Below are 19,813 nucleotides of genomic sequence, written 5' to 3'. Positions count from 1 at the left end.
GCGCAGATGTCAAATTTTCAAATACTGTGTATTTTTGATCTCAGTCACCAGCAGGGTTGGGTGGAGTGGTGGCAAAAGTAATAAAACAGATGTTCTCTCCTAGCTATTTCTGTAACAATACATTTATAGAGTTGATTGGAAGTTCATCCTCAGTTAGTAATGTTAACTATATCAGGATGTGATATCTGCACTGAAATTCATTCTTTTGAAATCAATATAGTGTTTAGCAGTTCCATTAGAGGATGAATTTCTAAGCAATTATTGTTACTGTAGTAAGTACACCAAGGTGCTTTTATAAGAGCATTATATTTTAAAAATTGACTATGAACCACATTTGGAGCTATTCAGAAAAACAACAACAAACTTAATCAAGAAATAGGTTTTAAGGATCAGTTTATACGTGAAAATTGAATAAGAACGGGTAAATGAAGGTGTTCCAGAGTGGGGACGATGGGCAGCAATAAATATAATTATTGTAGGTGGTGTGATTTACTATTGGGGATGTGCAAGAGCCCACTATTAGATGAATGCAGATACCTCAGAAGGTTAAGGCAAAGTGAGGAGAAGAGTGATGTAGGGGAGGCTACAGATATAGGAAGTGGTAAAGCCAAAGTGGGATTACAAAATAACAGCTTTAAAGTTGTGTTATAGAGGCAGCCGTCGGTCAGAGTTGACCGTGGGTGTTGTGTCCTAGCTGTCTAGATACGCAAGCCTGGGCAGTATGATATGGAGAGCAAGCTGTTGCCCATGTAGCAAGCTCCTCTCCCTGCATCGGATGAACCCAAAGGAATGGCAGAAACCAATACAGTCTGGTACCAGAAGCATCGCAGTAATTGTCAGTCAGCATTGAATTCAATGTAGAACTGCCTTAGAGACTCCAGCTCCAGATCTTTACCTTGGAGTTTACTCCCAAACTGTCCCCATGAGTGGGTATAGCCTCAAGGCAGCGGAGCTTTGAGATCGGAGTTTTCCTTCTCCTAGATGAGTTGCCAACCACAGCTGACAAGCCCCATCTGCCTGAATGGACTGTTTTTAAGGCACCACTAACCTGGCTTTGCCTTGTCAGTAGGAACGGTTCCGCCGGGCTTAGTAGCTAAGCCACACATGAAGACCAGGAGCTGGATTTGGTCGTCGAGGTTATTTGAGGCGCACGCCATTGGAAACATTTAATAGGTAGTGGGAGCTTGTTCCCGTTACCAGTCCTGGCTATAACAACCTTAAGGAACCAAAAAAAACACTTTAAAAAATTGTGTACTGGAGCTAATTTAAATTAGCGAATTTAAGAGTAATGGAGTAATATGATACAAATTAGAACATGGTTGGCAGAGTTTTGAAGAGGTTATTTATAGAATGTAGAAAATATGACGCCAGCCAGGAGAGTGGTAGAATAGTTTTTTTTGGAGCTAACAAGGCTGTAGATGTGCTGAGGCAAAAATGGAACTGGTGATTTTAATGAGTTGGAAGGAGCGGATACTGTTTATTAATCAATGCAATTAAATGGGAGCTCATCTCCTGATCAAATACAGCAGGTTTGCAAACGTAGTATAATTGGAGTGGTGGAATGAAGGATAGTTCAAAGATCAAAACAGGATGGTATTTTCAAAATGAAAGCTGAATTGAGGGCATATGTCCTCAACCTCTACCACTCCCTTGGTACACCCCAGTCCAAAAGAACATCTGTGTTGTTAAGTTATAAATATATTAAGCTAGATATTGATTTCTCCAAATTAAATTATTAAATTTTATTGCTTCTTGGTTTAGATACCATGCAACTCCATTGTTACTTGCTACAATGGCTGGTGCATTTGATGCACTTCAATATCTACTATCTCTAGGAGCCAATATATTAAAGACTGACAGTGAAGGGAGCAATGTTGTTCATTTAGCAGCACTCTACTTCAACACTAATATTCTTACGTTCATAATTGAGAGGAATATCCCAGAGCTACACGTTTGGAATCTTCTTAAAGGCATGTATCTGCTGCTTTGTCTAATTATTTCTATATTTTGTATATCACAATAATATAACTGGATTAGATAAATATTATTTTTGTATTAAGGATGATATAACCTCTGTCACAGGAACATACTGCAGTATACCTTAAGATTCCTCATTCTGTTGCTTAGACTGATCTGGGACTCTCTGTAATTTTATCCAGGAAAGGGTGGGTACTTATTCTTATACACTGCATGCTGCTTATCCTTGCCATTGAGATGGATTTAGATTTAATGTAGTAGGAATTAGAAGAGGAGTAGGTTGTTGGTGGAGGTCCTTCCCAAAGCATACTGCTAGGGTGCACAACAGATTCTCAGTCCATTGTTTCTACACACAGACAGGCAGTAAATAATTTAGACCTCAATGGTCTATATCAGTGTCATGCGGCTATGGGATTCTATGACTAAATTATTTTGGCAGTAGTATATTTTTTCTCTGAGTACATTAACTACAAGTGCAGTAGACTGCACCTGTACTTGTTTATCCAAGCCATGAGCAGTATTTATAGTCCATGTGCAAATATTTTGGAGGACCATGGCCATCATATCTCCCAGCTAAATACTTAAGGCTCATTAGCTGTCAGCAGAATATCTAGCACTGATTCTAACCTTGCAAATGATTCTGTCTATGAAAAAGATAGACTACTGATTAGTCTCTACAGATTAATGTCCATCTTCAGAATCTTCGTGTAGATGTAGAAGGGGAATTATCTGAGCTCAACTCAATGATACATTCAGAGTCACTCCATTCATTGTCAAAGCCTAAAGGTGATCCATGCACTGATGAAGGATCTCAGCCCAAAATATCTATTATGCATTGTGATTCCAAAACTAATCAAAAGAAAAACATGGGAGCCCAGGATAACATGTGTTCTAAGTTCCTACTTTAGTGAGGTGCGCACTTAGGACATGGTGGCATAATAACGTATGTCATTCACATACTTTACATAAAACCCATATTAATTACGTAAATAATAAAGAATGCTTAATCAAACAATATATTTACAATATTGCTCAAGTATTAGATACACAATTGTGGCTATGAAACAATCTCAGGATCTGGAGTCTCCTCTGTGATGGTTGTAGGAGTTGACTCTGGGATTGCAGGAAGTGGTTCTGACAGCTTTGTACACTATTCTTCTCTAACAATTGACTGTTGTCCTCTACTGATTGATGTGACGTCTCCAGATGAAATTGGATGTAATTTCCACTGAGTAAGAGTGTGGTCTAGTTTTGTCTTTAATCTTTCCAAGTACCCACTTTTGATCACCTCTCCAGTCCCTTGCCAGTACTGTTTATCCAGGAGTGAAACATCAGACCTCCTTGTTTGGGGAGCCTTTAATTTATCTCAGCTGTTTGTCCTGCATACTCCTTCTGAAATTGGGTTTAGAAGAGATTCAAGCATGAGTGCAAGGGACTTCTGGACATTTTGTAGTTATATCCACTACTACCATGAAACTTGTAGCCCTGAATGGTCCACCAAAATCCACATGAATCCTCTGTAAAGGCAATGCAGACCATTCCCAGGGATGGAGAAGCACCTCTCTTGGCATCTTCTGGACACGTTGACACTCTGAACAGTGCACGGCAGGCTGCCCAATCTACTAATATATTCCAATCCACCAGACAAGGCTTCGAGCCAACTCTTTCATTTTGACCATGCTAGATGACTGCCACATAGTTTCTCCAACAGTTTAGCTTTTAGCTTGAATGGTACAACAACTCTCAATCCTCACATAAGGCAACCTCTGTCAAAGGGCAAGTTCCTCCTGGCACTGGTAAAAATGGGGAACTTGGAAGTTCTGCTTCACATTCTAGCCATTTTGGGTGGCCACGTGACCTGAGATAGTGAGGGGTCTTTTCTGGTTTCCCTTCAGATCATCGCTACCTTAATTGGGTCACTTTTGATTTGTGTTAGGGAGAATACGTCCAGAGGAGTGTCTTCATTTACAAATTTTTAAAGTATTTCCTTTTCCAAGTGTAAATAGCACAATCCATCCCCATTTACATGATTAGTTGCCCTCTTGAATTTGATCTTGTAATTTGTGCCCTCCAAAAAGAACAGAGCCCATCTCTGCATTCGTGCTGCTACTGTTAGTGGAATACCCTTCTGTGGACTGAAAATGGACACTAGTAGTTGACAATCAGTGATGAAGGTAAACTCTTTCCTATACAAGTATTGGTTGGAAATGTGTTGCACTCCAATCTGTGCATAATTTTTCCCTGCAGCAGTAAAAGAACGTGATGCAAAAATATTGAGGTGTTCACTTCCATCACTCATAACATGTGACATGACTGCACCTATACCACAAGGCAAGAGGTCACAGGCAAGCTTCACTGGATGATGTGGATCATAATGTATGAGTACATTGTCTGATGTCACCATTTCCTGTGCCTTTTGGAAAACCACATCACACTACTTTGTCCGCTGCTATTTCTTTCTGATCTGTAGCAATGAGTTCAAGAGGTGAAGCACAGCAGCCACATCTGGCAAGAACCTGTTACAGTAATTAACAAATCTTACAAATCTTGTACATCGATGGTATGACCACAGTAAGCGATGCTTGATTTTAAGCAGAGCACAGCACTTATCGCATCATGCTCTGAGACCATAATATTCTAATCTTTTTAACACCATCTTGAGATTTTGGAGATGTTTCTCATCATCCTCACCAGTAACAATAATGTCACCACTGTAGCACTGAGTGCCTAGGTAGCCGTGCTGTACCTGGTCCATAGTTTTCTGCCAGATTGCAGGTGTAGATACTACTCCAAAAATAAGCGTATTATAGTGATAAAGCCCTTCGTATTTATGATGAGAATCACTTTGGACTCTTCTTCCATCTCCATCTGTAGGTAGGCCTTGGCTAAGTCCGCTTTGTTGAAGTGAGGGTATTGATCTACTTTCAGTACTGGGTTGATGATTACCTTAAAATCACCACAGATCCTGACAGACCCATTATTCTTGGCTACTGGGACCACTGGTATTGCCTGTGCGTTCCACCCAAAGGAAGAATTCCTTCTCCCTCCATGCAATCTAGCTCACTAGTTACTTTATCACTGGTAAACCTTGGGTGTGGCATTTGAGTTTTCCACTGCCATCCTTAAACACTGCTGTGGCATCATGCAGTACTTTTCTTAATTTGCTTTCAGTTGACTCTGTTGCAGGGGATATGGCATGCAACTGGTGGATGGTCTCCAATCAAGTCATAGTTCTCTCAGCCAATCATGGCCTCACATTGCTGGCCCTCCTGTTTCTACCACATATAAGTCCAATGTAACTTCTGGTTGTTGTATTTCACTGTTATGAATGTCATTACCACAAGAGTTATCTTTTCTCCATACTAAGTTCTCAATTAAATATCTGCAGTCTTCAGTTTGGTATCTTTGAAATGCCATTCAAATTCATTTTTTGTAATGGTTAAAACAGCTGAGCCAGTGTCCAATTCCATTTTAATTAATTCACCATTCAATTCTGGTGTAAGCCATATTGCTTGTCTCTTGTTAGTTTTCACTTTGTAAACCTCAAGGCTACCCAACCCTCATTACTCTCATCATTATCAGATTTTTCATCAACAGCATACTGATTAGTGCTCTTTTTGATACTGTAACTTGACTTTTATCCTTTTCTCTTTCCTGTGCAATCCATTTATTTTTGACTGCCTGGCATGTTCTTTGTATGAGTCTTACTTAGTTACATTTTCTGCAAGTTTCACCTTTAAACCTGCATTGGTCTGGTGTATGTGAGCCCCTGCCACAATGGTAACACAATTTGTTTGGCCAGTCTGTTTAGATGATGCAATTTTGTTCACGCCTACTGTTATTTCTGACTGCAACTAAATTGTACCTCTGGTTGCCGCTTCCGTTGATACAGCAATTCCAACTGCTCTTTTAAATGTGAGTTGTGCTTTATTGAGGACCTGTTTTGAATGCTTTCTTATAAGTTTCCACAAACTAAGTGACCTCTCAGAGCATCGTTAAGCCCATCATGAAAATGACAATGCTTGAACAATCTCTTCAATTCACTTACATAAGCTGTAATGGACTCCCCTGCCTTTTGTTTCTGCTTATGAAACTTAAAGCATTCTGCAATCAACAATGGTTTCAATTCTAAATGTTGTTTCATTATGTTCATGATATCAGCAAAGCTCAATTTGGCTTGTTTGGTTGGAGCAGTCAAACCTCTAAGCAAACTGTATGCTCTTCCACCAAATGCACTCAGCAAAACTGGCCTTCATCTCTCACTGGCTATTTCATTTGCTTCAAGATCCTGCTCAGTTTGTTCAGTATACATCAGCCACTTATCTTTTGTGCAATTGAATGTATCTATCTTTCCAATGTAGCCAGCCATTTCCACTTTTTTAAAAAAAAAATTATCACCCAATACTCACTGTTTATGAACCCATGAAATTCATCTGTTTTCTGCTTTTTTTGTCTCAACCATCTCTGTCCTCTTTCAAAGAGACACATACCGCACTTTATTCTTAAGTGGAGCGTCTCTGTCCTTTTCTGAAGAAAAAATGTGTGGTGCTTTTTTTTAAAAAACTCAAACATCTTGCTGTGCTTCAATAGGTAGGTAGTCATCTCAAGTTCATTTTTAAATTTACTTGTCGCCACTGTCACGTTTTCTAATTCCAAAAAGAACCGAAAGGAAAACACTGGAACTCGAGGATAATGTGTACTTTGTTCTTACCTTAGTGTGGTGCACACTTGTGACATGGTGGCGTAATGATGGGTGCCATTCACATACTTTTACATATAATCCATAATGAGTTATGTAACTAACAAAGAATGCTTGATCAAATAATATATTTACAATATCACTCAAATATTACTGAAATATTAAATACACAACACCTTCATAGATGATCCTTACCCTTCCCAGAAAAGTGTTTTGTATGAGTGACAGAACACCTCATACAAAATGCTGGTGCATAAGCATTTTGTATGAGCTGCTCATCACTTCTGAGGTTTCCTCATCTCAACTTGCTGCATATTTCATACTGCAGAGTCCATAGTGATAAAAAATTGAACACAAATATGTAAAAATGGAAGCTACAAACTACTAATAATAACAGAAAATTATTCTCGTTAGTCAGTTTTCCTTCTATGCATTTTTACCCCTGTGGTAGCAGTCCAGGTTGTGCGAATGCATGTAAGACTGGCTGGCCCCGATTCCAAAGAGCGCTGGGTGTAGTTGGCCCACCATAGGCCCACTGGAACTGTGTCAACTTGAAGGAGAACAATCTGGCCAAGCAGGAAGTGTGTTTAATAGCTAAAATAATTCTATTTTTATAGCTTCGCAGTCACTGAAATACTATTAGATGAGATGAAATCAATATTTGATGTAGGAAAAGCAGCAGCTATTTTCCACACAGAAGGGGTCGACGGATGATAATAAAGTAAAGAACTAGATAATGTATTTTGCTGATGTTGCTTGGCAGATAAATATAATTCAGAACAGTTCTCTGCTTTTATTCAAATAATAACATAGGGTGTTTAAACCTACTTTTAAGAAAAGATGGAAGATGATGATTTATTGTAAAATACTACTTGATATCAAGAGAGTAGCATTTCCTTGCTATCAGTGGAGAGTAAACCCAAAGGTACAAAGCTACAAAAATATTTGGAGCAGGAAGTTAATTATGTTTTGACATCACCGAGAGTCTGCACAAGCTCTGCTTTTCTGCTCTAACTTTCAACGTAGTTTCTTTGTTGATCATCCCTAAACCATTTTAATGCCAGACTGAATTCACACCCAAAATGATTAAGACATAAAATTGATCAAAAGACATAAAACAGTTATCCAAGAATAAATCGCGAAAAGATATTATACCTTTGGTTTTCCAATCAAAGTAAGCTTGATCCATCATTGAAGGTTGAAAAAGAAAATTTGATATAATGGGACTTGCTAGAATGAATTGATTAAACCCAAAAAATCTTCGGAATTGAAACCATATACGTAAAGTATGTTTAACTATTGGATTATTCATTTGTTTATACGATTTAAAAGAAGTAAAAGGAAGTAAAGTTCCTAAAACCGAACCCAAGGAAAACCCTTGTAATGATTCAAGATTTACCCAATGAGGGTTTAAAGATGCGTCCAAATCTTGTAGCCAAAGTTTTAAATATCGAATATTAATTGCCCAATAATAGAATCTAAAATTTGGGAGGGCAAGTCCCCCCTCCTTCTTGGATTTCTGTAAATATCTTTTACCTAACCTAGGATTTTTATTCTGCCAAATATATGGCAGATAATAAATATAACTTACCCAGATCTCACTTTTTTAGATATTTATAGATTAGAAACTTTTTAATTACTGTCTCTCCTAATTTTCCACACCCATATCCAATGGACACTTCGGAAAAAAATCTTAGACTTAAATCTTTCTCAGAAAGGTGTAATAGCAATTGTATATAATATAATTATGAATTTATGTCCTGATGCATCTAATAAAATTAAAGCTGACTGGGAAAGAGAACTTGAGATTAATATACCGACTGAAAAATGGGAAAAAATTCTTCAGTTGGTGAATTCATCCTCTGTATGTGCTAAGCATAGGTTGATACAGTTTAAAGTAGTTCACAGGGCTCATATGTCCAAAGATAAACTATCTCATTACTCTTATATTAATCCAATATGTGACAGATGCCAGTCTGAGATTGCTTCTTTAACTCACATGTTTTGGTCATGGCCCTTGTTGGAGAAATATTGGAAAGATATTTTTGATATTATTTCAACGGTCCTAAATCTAGACTTACAACCTCATCCAATTACTGCTATCTTTGGATTACCAATGATAGACTCAAATAATTTAACCTCTTCATCACGAAGGATGATTGCATTTCTTACTTTAATAGCTAGAAGGTCCATCTTGTTGAATTGGAAAGAGATCAACCCTCCTACAGTATTTCATTGGTTTTCACAAACTATGGTGTGTCTGAATTTGGAGAAAATTAGAAGTGCAGTTTCTGACCCTTCTATTAAGTTTGAAAAAATTTGGAGGCCATTTATTCAGCATTTTCATTTGATGTAATCTGATCATTTCCAAACTGGTTTTATTTCTCTGTACTGTTGTTGGAGGGGAATGGAGGCGTCGACGCTGAGGTTTTCTTCTTTACCATTTTTAAGTTGTTAGTTTTGCCCAAGTCTTTTAGTTTAGTTGTTTTTTTTTCTTTTGGGATGGTTTTTTTTTCTTTTTTTTGTCTTTTTCTTTTTTTTTTGCTTTATATTATCCGTGATCAGTTCTACATGTATGGGAGTTTTGGTAATTCCCACTATTTGGTTTTGAAATTACTCTTTTTTTAAAATGTAACAATACATCTCATATTATCTGTATTATTGCTATGTTTTGTTTCTATATTTTGAAATTAATAAAAAGATTGAAAAAGAAAAGACATAAAATTAACTGAAATAAAGTAAATGATGCATTAAGAAATAGATTTCTTATTAAAATCAATTTTAATGTATCACTAAATGAGGCCAGTTCTTATCAGCATTGAAAAATTTATAAAAAACGTATCAAACTTTTTCACTGCATCTGAACAAAACTTTGATTAAAAATCAGGCTCATCATTTATTACCTTTTTAGGGATGTTGCAGAGCAATGACTATCAAAAACAGGAAATGGGGGCAAGATCACTTGAAGTTCTGAGTGTGATGAAAAAGCAGTACTGGGAAGCAATTCATTCCGCAGGTGAGAATGGACAAAATGGCAGGTAGTAACCCAATGCAATTAATAACATAATTTTTAAACCATTGTCCCTACTTACAAATCACACCTGTTACCATCTTTCACCCTTTGTTCTGTTTTTTTTTCCGCAAAAGTACTTTTCTCCTAACTGTTGATGCTGGCAAGTCTTCATTTATCATAAATGTACTATGTCACTGTTTTAGACCTTTATTATAAATATAAAAGCAACTTCAAAACTTGATGTTACCTTTGATCCATAGGACCTTTTTTTTTTTTTTACAGCTTCTTCTCCGTCTTGTTTTATGGTGGTTGGCACCCAGCTTCATGGTGCATTACCACTTTTTTACAGCTTGGTTCCTTATAAAGAATTTTGGAACATTTTGTCAGAAATGTAATAATAATGAAAATTATTGGAAGACATCTATGTAGTTTGTACTAATAACCAGAATTTTGCGGAGTGGGCTCAGACTTATGAGGTTTAGACCCAAGGTCAGAACTAGTTTTCTGACCTGTCAGGACCCTGTCAGTGATGCACTGCAAGAAAACAGAGACTTGTATGGTATAATTGTATCCCACAATGAAACTGTAAGAAACTTCCAGTAAACAGCAAAGACAATTCTTCCTATCCAAAGCCCTGTGCCCAATATCTGTCAATGCCCCCAAACTTTGGAATGATTGTGAATATTCTTGATGTTCAGAGGTAATCTAAAACTTAAGAAAGGAAATAAACTTTTAATAAATAAATTAAACTCAAAAGTACCAAAACACATTTGAATAATTTAAAAATGATTATTCAATAACAAATAATTAACTAATTATCACCTTCCTTTACCTTTTTTGCCCCTGTTATGTCTATTGAAATCAATCATGGATTCACAGATCCTATGCATATTTAACCCTGCTCAATATCTGTGAGCAGATTCCACATGTGCTGTCTAGTAGCTGCAGTACCTCAGAATTCACCAGCTGAAATCCATCAGCATTCAGGATTTCTGCATTTGAATTACATGCACTGAAGTCCCAAGTTTGCTGACATTTACAGGGGTAATTGCCAGCAGTTTACTGTGGAACTGCTGGTACCTACCATTAAGATTTAGCTCAATACTTTAAGGCCTTAATAAAACACACAACAGACAGCAGTTACGTTATAGTTTGTCAATTGTTTACTTTATAATTGAAACATCTAAGTAACCAAAATATCACCTATTTTTCTTTAGATAAATTTACTTCCAGATTAAATTTTTGACAGTTTAAATATCTGTCTCTATGTTTTAAAAGTAATGCATTTTTGCTCAATAAAAATGTTATATTTTAAGACATGAGCTAAGGAATATTAGAACAAACTGTCCTGCAATATTGATATAATATTTCTCATTTAATTTAAAACAATGTCAACTTAGGTATAAAATGCATTTACTTCCAAAACTGAATGTTGTCTATTCATCATAATATACCATAAATTACTGGCATAGTTTACATATTACTATTTAACTATTTGGTTCTATTACTATTTATTATTTATGGTACAACTGTAATGAAAACCAATTTCCCCCGGGATCAATAAAGTATGACTATGACTATGTATGCTATTGCGTTGTGTAATATTTATAACAGTTCTATCGAGGAAGATTTGAATAACTATTATGTTGGTAAACTTAAGACAACATAATATTAAAAATACTTCTAAGGTGATATAGGAAATTTGTTTCTTGCATCTTGGGTTAATGCATAATGCTCAGTTGGCAAAAGCATATGCTAGCCATACATAGATGAAAATGATAGTTTTTAAACTTTGGGGGGGGGCGGAATGGGCTACTTTGACAAAGTGGCATTTATTGTTCATTCCTAATTGTCATTGAGAAGGTGATAGCTGCTTTTGTGAACCACCACAGTCTTGTTGAAGGTATTCCCGTGGCCCTGTTGAGTAGGTAATTCCAGGAATTAGACCTAGCAATGAGCAACTTATTTATAAATGGTATATGATTTGAAGAGGAACCTGCAGTTTCCATGCACTTGTTACCCTTGTGCTTCTTATTGGTAGAACTTATAGGTTTGGAGAGCTCTTTTAGTGTAGTGGATGTGAGTAATTGCAGTGTAATGCATTTTATAGAAGGTACACACTGCAGTCCGTATCTAGCAATATTGAGGTTCAAAGTGGTGGATGACGAACCAATGAGGCAAACTGCTTTGATCAGGATAGCAATGCGCTTCTTGAGAGTTGGTGGAGTAGCACTAATCCAGGTAGGTGATGACTTTCATGTGTGGAACGGGTTCTGTCACCTAACTTGCTTTGCAGATAATTTAGGCTACCAGGAGGTGAGCCACTTGATGCATATCAACCACCATTGACCTGTTCTTATAGCCACAGTATTTATGTGGCTGGTTTGAATGAGCTACTCATCAATAGTGACACCAGGGGGTTGGTGATAGGGGACTTGATAATGGTAATGCCACTGATTTTGAAAGAATCCCTGACATCCCTTCTTGCCAGGGATGGTCATTGCCTAGCGCTTTAATCTTAACTGCTACTTACAATCTGTTGTTTAAATGTTATTTAGATCTTACAGTATGTAATTGTAGACTGTTTCGTTTTCTGACAGGTTGCAATTAGAATTCAACATTACGTAATCATCAGCAAAGTCTCCCATTTTTGACTGTGCAATGAAAGGAAAATCATTGATAAAGTAACTGAAAGGTGTAGTGCCTAAGGTATTCTCCTGAGAAACTCCTTTCGAGATGCCCTGGGACTCAGATGATTAACCTCAAACTAACCAACCATAATCCTTTGTATGATGTATGACTCCATCTAGTGGAGTGTTCCCTTATGATGACCATCGATTCAAGTGTTCTCAGGGTTTCTTGATGCCACTGAGTCAAATGCTATCTTTATGTTACATGCTCTCACTCACATCTGGCCACTAGAATTCAGCTCCTTGTTCTATGTTTGGTCCAAGACTATGATGTGTTCTGAAGCAGAGTAGTCCTCAGGAAATGCAAATCTGGAAGTGGTGAGAAGGCTATTGATGGGTAGAGACCACCTTATAATTATCCGTTAATTTGGCTGATAAATGAGGGCACACTGATTGTGGATTGAATTTCCATGAACAGAACCTCTATAGGCAATTGTTCACATTGTTGGTAGATGTTAATGTATTGACTGTAAAGGACCAACTGGGCTTGTGGCACAATTAGTTCTGGAGCACAGGTCTTCAGTACTACTACAGTAATATTGTCTGATTCAATAACCTCTGCTGTATCCAGAGTTCTGTGGTGTTTCAAGGTATCACACTCAATGGATAGAATTGACTGTGCAATGTTAAGATCTCATAATAAAGCTAACATAAATAATCAAGTCAATACGTCCAACTGACCATAATTGCAAATCCTGTAACCTCACCTTTAGCAGTCACAGACTAGTCCCCACTATCTGTGAATATGGTTTTATTATTGGAACATTACACTCCCAATAGCTACCAAACTGTCCACCACGATTCATGTCTTGAAGTGGTAGGACCTCAGAGTTTCAATCAGATCTGTTGGTTATGAGATGATTTAGTTTTATCTATTGCATACTGATTTTTGCTGTTTACTTGCAGCTTCACTAAACTGGCATCAACATTTTTTTTACTTTTGCAAGTCCTGCACCATAATTGACCCAAGGTTACTCTCCTAATTTCATAGTAATGATAGAATGAGAGATAAAATGGGTTATGAGATTAGATTGTATTGGTGCACATTTCTGCTGCTAATGGATTCAGAGTCTCATGGATGTCAATTTTAAGGTCACAGTTTTGAGTCCATCTAATTTAGGATGATTACAGTGCTCTACAAAATGGTGGAAGGTATCGTATGAATATAGAATTTTGTCTTTACAAGGACCATGATAGCAATAAGAGAAATCACTACCACATAGGTCTTCATGGTAGTGACTTCTCTTATTGGTATGATGCACAGCTGCAGTGAAGATGAGGAAAAGAAAATTATTTCAACCGCTACCTAGTCTGACAACAAAGTTCTTTGGGACTTTGACAATTTGGTCATTGGTGTGCTCGATGAGTGACATTAGGGTCCATCAACCATAGTACATTCTATGTCTTTGCTGTTATCAGTCAATCAATTTTCCAGGTGAACTTCAACATGGATGAGTAAAGATACTGCATAATGTGGTCAGGAGTCAATGTTACAAACTCTCAGTGCTGCTCTTTTCTACTCATGTGTTGTCTTCACCGATTAATCCATACCAGGGACTATGGTTGCAAGGTATGATTCTCCAAAAAAAGACTTGTTGGACTGTTGGTTAACTAGTCTGTGGTACAGCTGTCCCAATTTATACATCACACCCCAGATTTTCATGAGGAGAGTTTTGCAAATAGACTGGACTGGGAGTAATTTTTTGTGTCTGAAGTTGGTGCCTAGGTCAGTGCTATGATATCCATCTGGTTTTATTCTTCCTTTGCGTGGCTTAACGGGCTATTTCAGAGGGCATTTAGAAGTTAAGCACATTACAGAATGATTAGAGTTAGCGATAATTCATGGAGCTCGTAAAAATTTGGAAGGTGTAAGTATACTGTGGTTTAACTATCTGAAAAAAATGCATCCCTAGTCCTACAGGTAGCCCTAAAATAAACAATACAAACTCCACAATTGGTAGTTTAAATATGTTATATGAGAACCAAGACTGAAAGGGAATTGAAGGACACAGGGTTTTGCTGTGGTACTATCATCTTGGAATCCCAAAACGTTAGCTAAACTAAAAGCAGCTAAACTGAAGATGCTTTAAGCTAGGTATATTGAAGCAATGCCATGCTTTGTCGAGCTGACCTGAGACATAGAAACTTCTAGCATTAGAGATGGCCATTTCATCTTTCTTAACCATCTGGAATGTAATCGCCTTTTGAGAATTGATTTATTCCGTTCTCTTTTCATGATTTCATCACAAACTTTCCAGAAATATTAAAATTTGCCTACATTTTTAAGAAGCTAGATTATGCAGTTATTTAAAACTTTCACTTTTTTTTTTAAAAATATAGGTAGCATTCCTCCTCTTATAGATCTGTTGAAGAGTAATCATGAGACACTACAATGTATTGCTGCTGCTGTGCTGTGTAATCTCTCCATCTATCTGCCGGCCTGTGAATCAGTTATTAATTCTGGGATCATTCCAGTTCTTATTTCATTACTGTACAGTCAACAGCCAGAGCTTCAGTCACGTTGTTCTGTCATTCTCTGTGATATTGCCCAGATTGACAACAATGCCAGTCTAATTGCTTCCCTTGTAAGTAACGTTTAATTATTTTATTCTGTTCTAAAAAGTATAGTTCATTCCATTACCGTAGATGGAGATATCACAAATCTATTGACAAAAACACACAGCATTTTAGTATATGGTTAAATAGTCACAGTTTTAAAATTATTTCCTCTTTTTAGTACCACTGCATGTCACAGTAGTTTCCACAGGAATGTGATTAGCCAAAAGAACAACAGATTTCAATGGCGGTGTATGCCCAGAATCTTGTACACTGAATAAAAAATAATATCTATGCTAGCTCTATCCATGCCTGTCAGGCAAACTAATCATGACATTTCCTTTTTTTTTTTGATTTTTTTTTTTGTTTTTGAACCTCTGCTAATCTCTACTTTAAACTAGACTCTGCAGGGAATCATGGGCAATAATTCATTATCTATTTCTCTGTAGAACAAAATGTTAATACATTATTGTTTTGTAGAGCCAAGTACACTCTAAAATTAATAATTGGCAAATCATATCATAATTTATCTGGTGCAATGAATTCCATGCCTATTTTCTGTCATGTATATTCATGGCAAGTTTATCCAAAAACTCATTTACCCTTTGTTAATCAATCTGCAAGTTTCCCTCTTAAGCCTCCATATCCTCCAGTTTAACCATTTATTAGGAGCAGATGCAGCTAAAGCAGGACTTCATTGGAATTGGAATTCGAACTTAGATCTACTCAAGATTTTCCAGCAGGCCTGGTCCTGCAAAAATAGTATGCAAAAATATTAGCTTTGTATCACTATAAAGGTTGTTCATGATAGAGTCTTATTGTCTGCTTCCATTCCTTATTTTTGAGGAATTAGTGTGACATTTAAGTTGATGTTTTCTTTAGCATAAAATGAATTATTTATTCAGTTTCCTTGGCAAAGATATGCTAACTGCAAAGCAGTTCCCTGATATTTTGGGCAAGTGGGTATTTTAATAAGTGTTAGACACTATTCAGATAAATGACTCAAAGGTGAGTTACTTCTGTCCTTATCCATTTGGTCCCAATTTTCTCCCATTAACTGTCTGTTTTAATGAAGCTAATCACATGGCTCATGTAATTTTCATAACAACTAGGAAGTGGAACCAGATGATAATTTTTTTCTCAACATTAAAGCCAATTATAGCTATCACTTACCATAGTTAAAAACAGCAATCTACAGAAATACGAAATCAAATACAGCTATTTTAACAAGTATTATTTGATTTAAGTGGTTGAGGTTCTGGTTGAAGCAGTGGCCACTAGAGGGTGGTAATGAATTATGGATAAAATGAAATTAATTCATTTCCACTTGAGTTTAACCACCCAACATTAATTCAGCTGGCATGTAATTCAGTTATTGGCATGTAATGTGTTTTTAATCTAAAACCTTACCAGAACTTTACCTTAATCTATAAGATTAAAAAAAAATCATGAAAATTAGATGCATCTTGGTGCAGGATATTATGGCAAAAGATATGAATAAACTGTGGAGGATATTGGAAAAATTTTGCTAAAAAGATAAAATATTCTGTACATTTATTGATTAACCAGTATGTGTAGGTTCTGCTGTTACTTTAACTTTACCTAACTAGATGCTGTGCAACTTCTTGTAACTATCCCTTCTGGAACCACATTGTTTTCATTTTCTAGGGTGCAATTCCTCCGCTGGTGAAAATTTTAAATTCTGAGATTGAAGATGTGCTTATCAATGTAATTAAATTCATTCAGATATTATGCACCAACAATCCAAACAATCAGACCTTAGTGGCTAAGGAAGGAGCAATTCCTCTGTTGGTGGAGCTTTTAAATGTCCCATCAGGTAATCTTCTTTAAAATGTTCCTGAAAATTTTAGCTACAATTTTCTTTTGCATGAACAAAATGCCAAGTGCATGGTTGAGAGATGGGGGACACAATTTATGCCTACATCACCAGGACTGAACTTAACACACATTAGTATCCAAGATGCTGAATTAAAGACCTTAATTTACAGATGTTGGAGATTAATTTGCAGCTAATGTATTTAATGTCTAAAGGCAGTTTACATGAAAACTTGCCTTAAGAATGCTTAAGTTTTCTGTGTTTTCAAGGGGTGCTGACACTAGATTAATTAACAAAGGTGAAAGGTTCCTTCCACTGATATCATGTAGAGTAAGGAGGCACTATTTGACAGAGAATGATGAATGGTACAAAACAACATAGCTAAGCAGCTATAACAGAGGGTGCACAGGGTACTTTATCTCAACTCAACTATCTTACGTACGATATGGAATGGTTAACAATCATCTGTCATCATCCTTAGAGACTGAAAATAGATGTTAGATTTGATTGGATTCCACTGATATTATTTTATTCAAATTTTTCATTAAATAGTGGTCAGTATTAGGTCCCAACATTAGTGGATTGAGCAGAACAAGCACACAAAATACCACTCTCTCAGAATTGCATAGAAATGGGATTTAGGTATCTGAGGTATCAGGCGTTTTGAAGATCTTTTTATAGACAACTGGTTTGCGTCTTTTGAACAGTTGTCTACAAGGATTAATTTACTGAATACTCACTTTTTTTAGATATTTACAAATTAGACATTTTATAAGCCCTTTAATACCATATTTTCCTGAACAACCTGATAAGGATGTTGCAGACTTGTTTCTTCAAATGAACTCCTTGGGTAAAGGTTTAATTTCTACTATTCGTGTTAAATTTATGAATCTCAGATGAGCCCCTTGTGATAAAATTAAAACTGCTTGGGAGCATGACTTAGGTTTTTCGTTGTCTGAGGTTTGGGATTCAATTCTTAAATCAGTCAATTCAATTTTTTTATGTGCTCGTCATTGTCTTCTGCAGTTTGAAGTCGTCCACAGGGCTCATATGTCTAAAACCAAATTGGCAAAGTTCTATCCTGATATTAGTCCCTGGTGTGACAAATGCAAAGGAGGTGAGGCCTCCCTTATCCATTTGTATTGGGCCTGTCTTACTTTGGAAAAATTTTGGAAAGATTTTTTTTAACTTTATCATCTATATTAAATTGTCAATTGGAACCTGATCCTTTGATCGCTCTTTTTGGTATTTCTCGAGACCCTGACAAGCACTTGATCCCGGCTAAATGACGAACATTGTCTTTTGCCTCTCTCTTAGCTAGACGTGCAGTGCTCAAGTGGAGAGACATAGTTCCCCCTACCCATGTTCAATGGCTTAGGGATATTATGTCTTGTATAGGTCTTGAAAAGATTTACTATTCACTTTCTAATTCTGACATAAAGTTCCATAAGGTGTGGGGACCTTTTCTTGAACATTTTCATAATTCTCACCTAGATTGACAGGTGTTTTTTCTTTTTTCCCTTGATAATTAGATCCTGCATTTCCAGCTTTCTTTGATTTCTTGATTAGGTAGCAGGCTGCCTTTTTTTGGTATTCATTTCTCTTTTTATTACAATATATAGTTCTGGGGTGATAAAAGTTTATCTCAAATGTCCTTTCAAATATGTACACTTATAATATAACGGTTGGCTTGGAGTTGGATGGGGGGGGGGTAGATTGGGTGCTTTTCTTTTTTTTTAATATGGGTGACTTGCTTATTTGTTAAGATATGTATTACTGTTATTTTTGTTTATAATGCAATGATCCTTCTATTTATACTTTTTTTTTTCTTCTATGTTGTAGTTTGCAGAAAATCATAAATAAAATATTTTTTTAAAAAATGGGACTTGAAGACCAAAGATGTGCTAGGGTCTGGAAAAATCAACAGATTGCTAGAGGAACTTAATGGTGAAGTGACATCTGCGGGTGTAAATAATGTTGAACCCTGCAGCAGTACTAAGAGGGGACAGGAAAGATGCTAACAGTACGGAGTTGGGTGGGATAGAAGTTGATAGATGAACACGAAGGAAGAAGAAATCTAGGTAGACAGTTGGATGTGTGTGGGTGGAGAGCACCAAGCATATTATCTTTTGTCAATATCATTACTGAGCTTCTTGCTAGAATACACATAAAGATCGCCCCTCAATTGCAGTAAGTTGTGTTTAACACAGTATTCCGTAACTTATCACATAGATAATGTAGGTTTCTAGTAGAGTTCTCACTTTTCCACTAATATTTGTTATGAGTCAGATAGAGGAAAATTGTGAGTTACCTGCTCTGAAGCAATCTTCCCACAATACATAATTCCCTGATTATTTCCAGAGTATCAGTTTAACTATTAGAAAAAGAATATATTCCTTAATTAAATAACCTTATGATTGGAAAAATGGCATGAATATAGGCAAAGTTATAGATAGTTTCGATTTTCCAAGACACTCTTTCTCCTTTAATTAGATGTTAACAAATATTGCAACTGTATGTTTTCACCATGGTATCATAATACCACAAGTTCAAGAAATTGGAAGTGTACTGTAGGTTACCAAAGACCAGACTTAGGAAAATTCAACCACACAAATTATCCTATACAGAATTTTTGAAGCTAATAATAATAATAATAATAATAATAAAATGTTTCATGATAATTATTAATGATTGGATGCAGTATATATTCCAATAGTTTAATTACATGTCACTACAGGATAATTATTTAATGAAATGAATGAATTATAGCAAGTATATCTAAAGTAATTTATTGGTAGCTAAAGAAAATGGACATTCTGACTTGTGGAAATATCAGCTAATGGACAGTTCTCAGGAAATGAACCTTTATGTCACTTAAGACTGCCTGTGTAACTGGAAAACACTCATCAGTTGATGTCTGAAAGAGTTGTCTTTTGATTGTTACATAGAGCTGCTGTTTGTTTCCAACACTAGGCAAGTCAGAGACACAAGAAACTGCAGATGCTGGAAAAGACACTGCTGGAGGAAACTAACAGGACAGG

At 36.4% G+C, this 19,813-nt stretch overlaps 1 protein-coding gene across 1 annotated transcript in view; it reads left to right on the top strand.

Moving 5' to 3' along the window:
* Positions 1-19,813, top strand: part of ankar (ankyrin and armadillo repeat containing) — a 77,692-nt gene that overhangs the window by 26,850 nt on the left and 31,029 nt on the right. The window contains exons 9-12 of the mRNA XM_072259767.1: positions 1,762-1,970; positions 9,588-9,692; positions 14,720-14,964; positions 16,604-16,772. Of these exons, the coding sequence (XP_072115868.1) occupies positions 1,762-1,970; positions 9,588-9,692; positions 14,720-14,964; positions 16,604-16,772 (728 nt within the window). The remainder of the gene's footprint in view (positions 1-1,761; positions 1,971-9,587; positions 9,693-14,719; positions 14,965-16,603; positions 16,773-19,813) is intronic.

The sequence above is a fragment of the Mobula birostris genome, chromosome 6 (genome assembly GCF_030028105.1).
Source record: "Mobula birostris isolate sMobBir1 chromosome 6, sMobBir1.hap1, whole genome shotgun sequence".
NCBI lineage: Eukaryota > Metazoa > Chordata > Chondrichthyes > Myliobatiformes > Myliobatidae > Mobula > Mobula birostris.
Note: the sequence above shows the minus strand (reverse complement) of the source record. Positions and strands in the feature narration are given on the sequence as shown.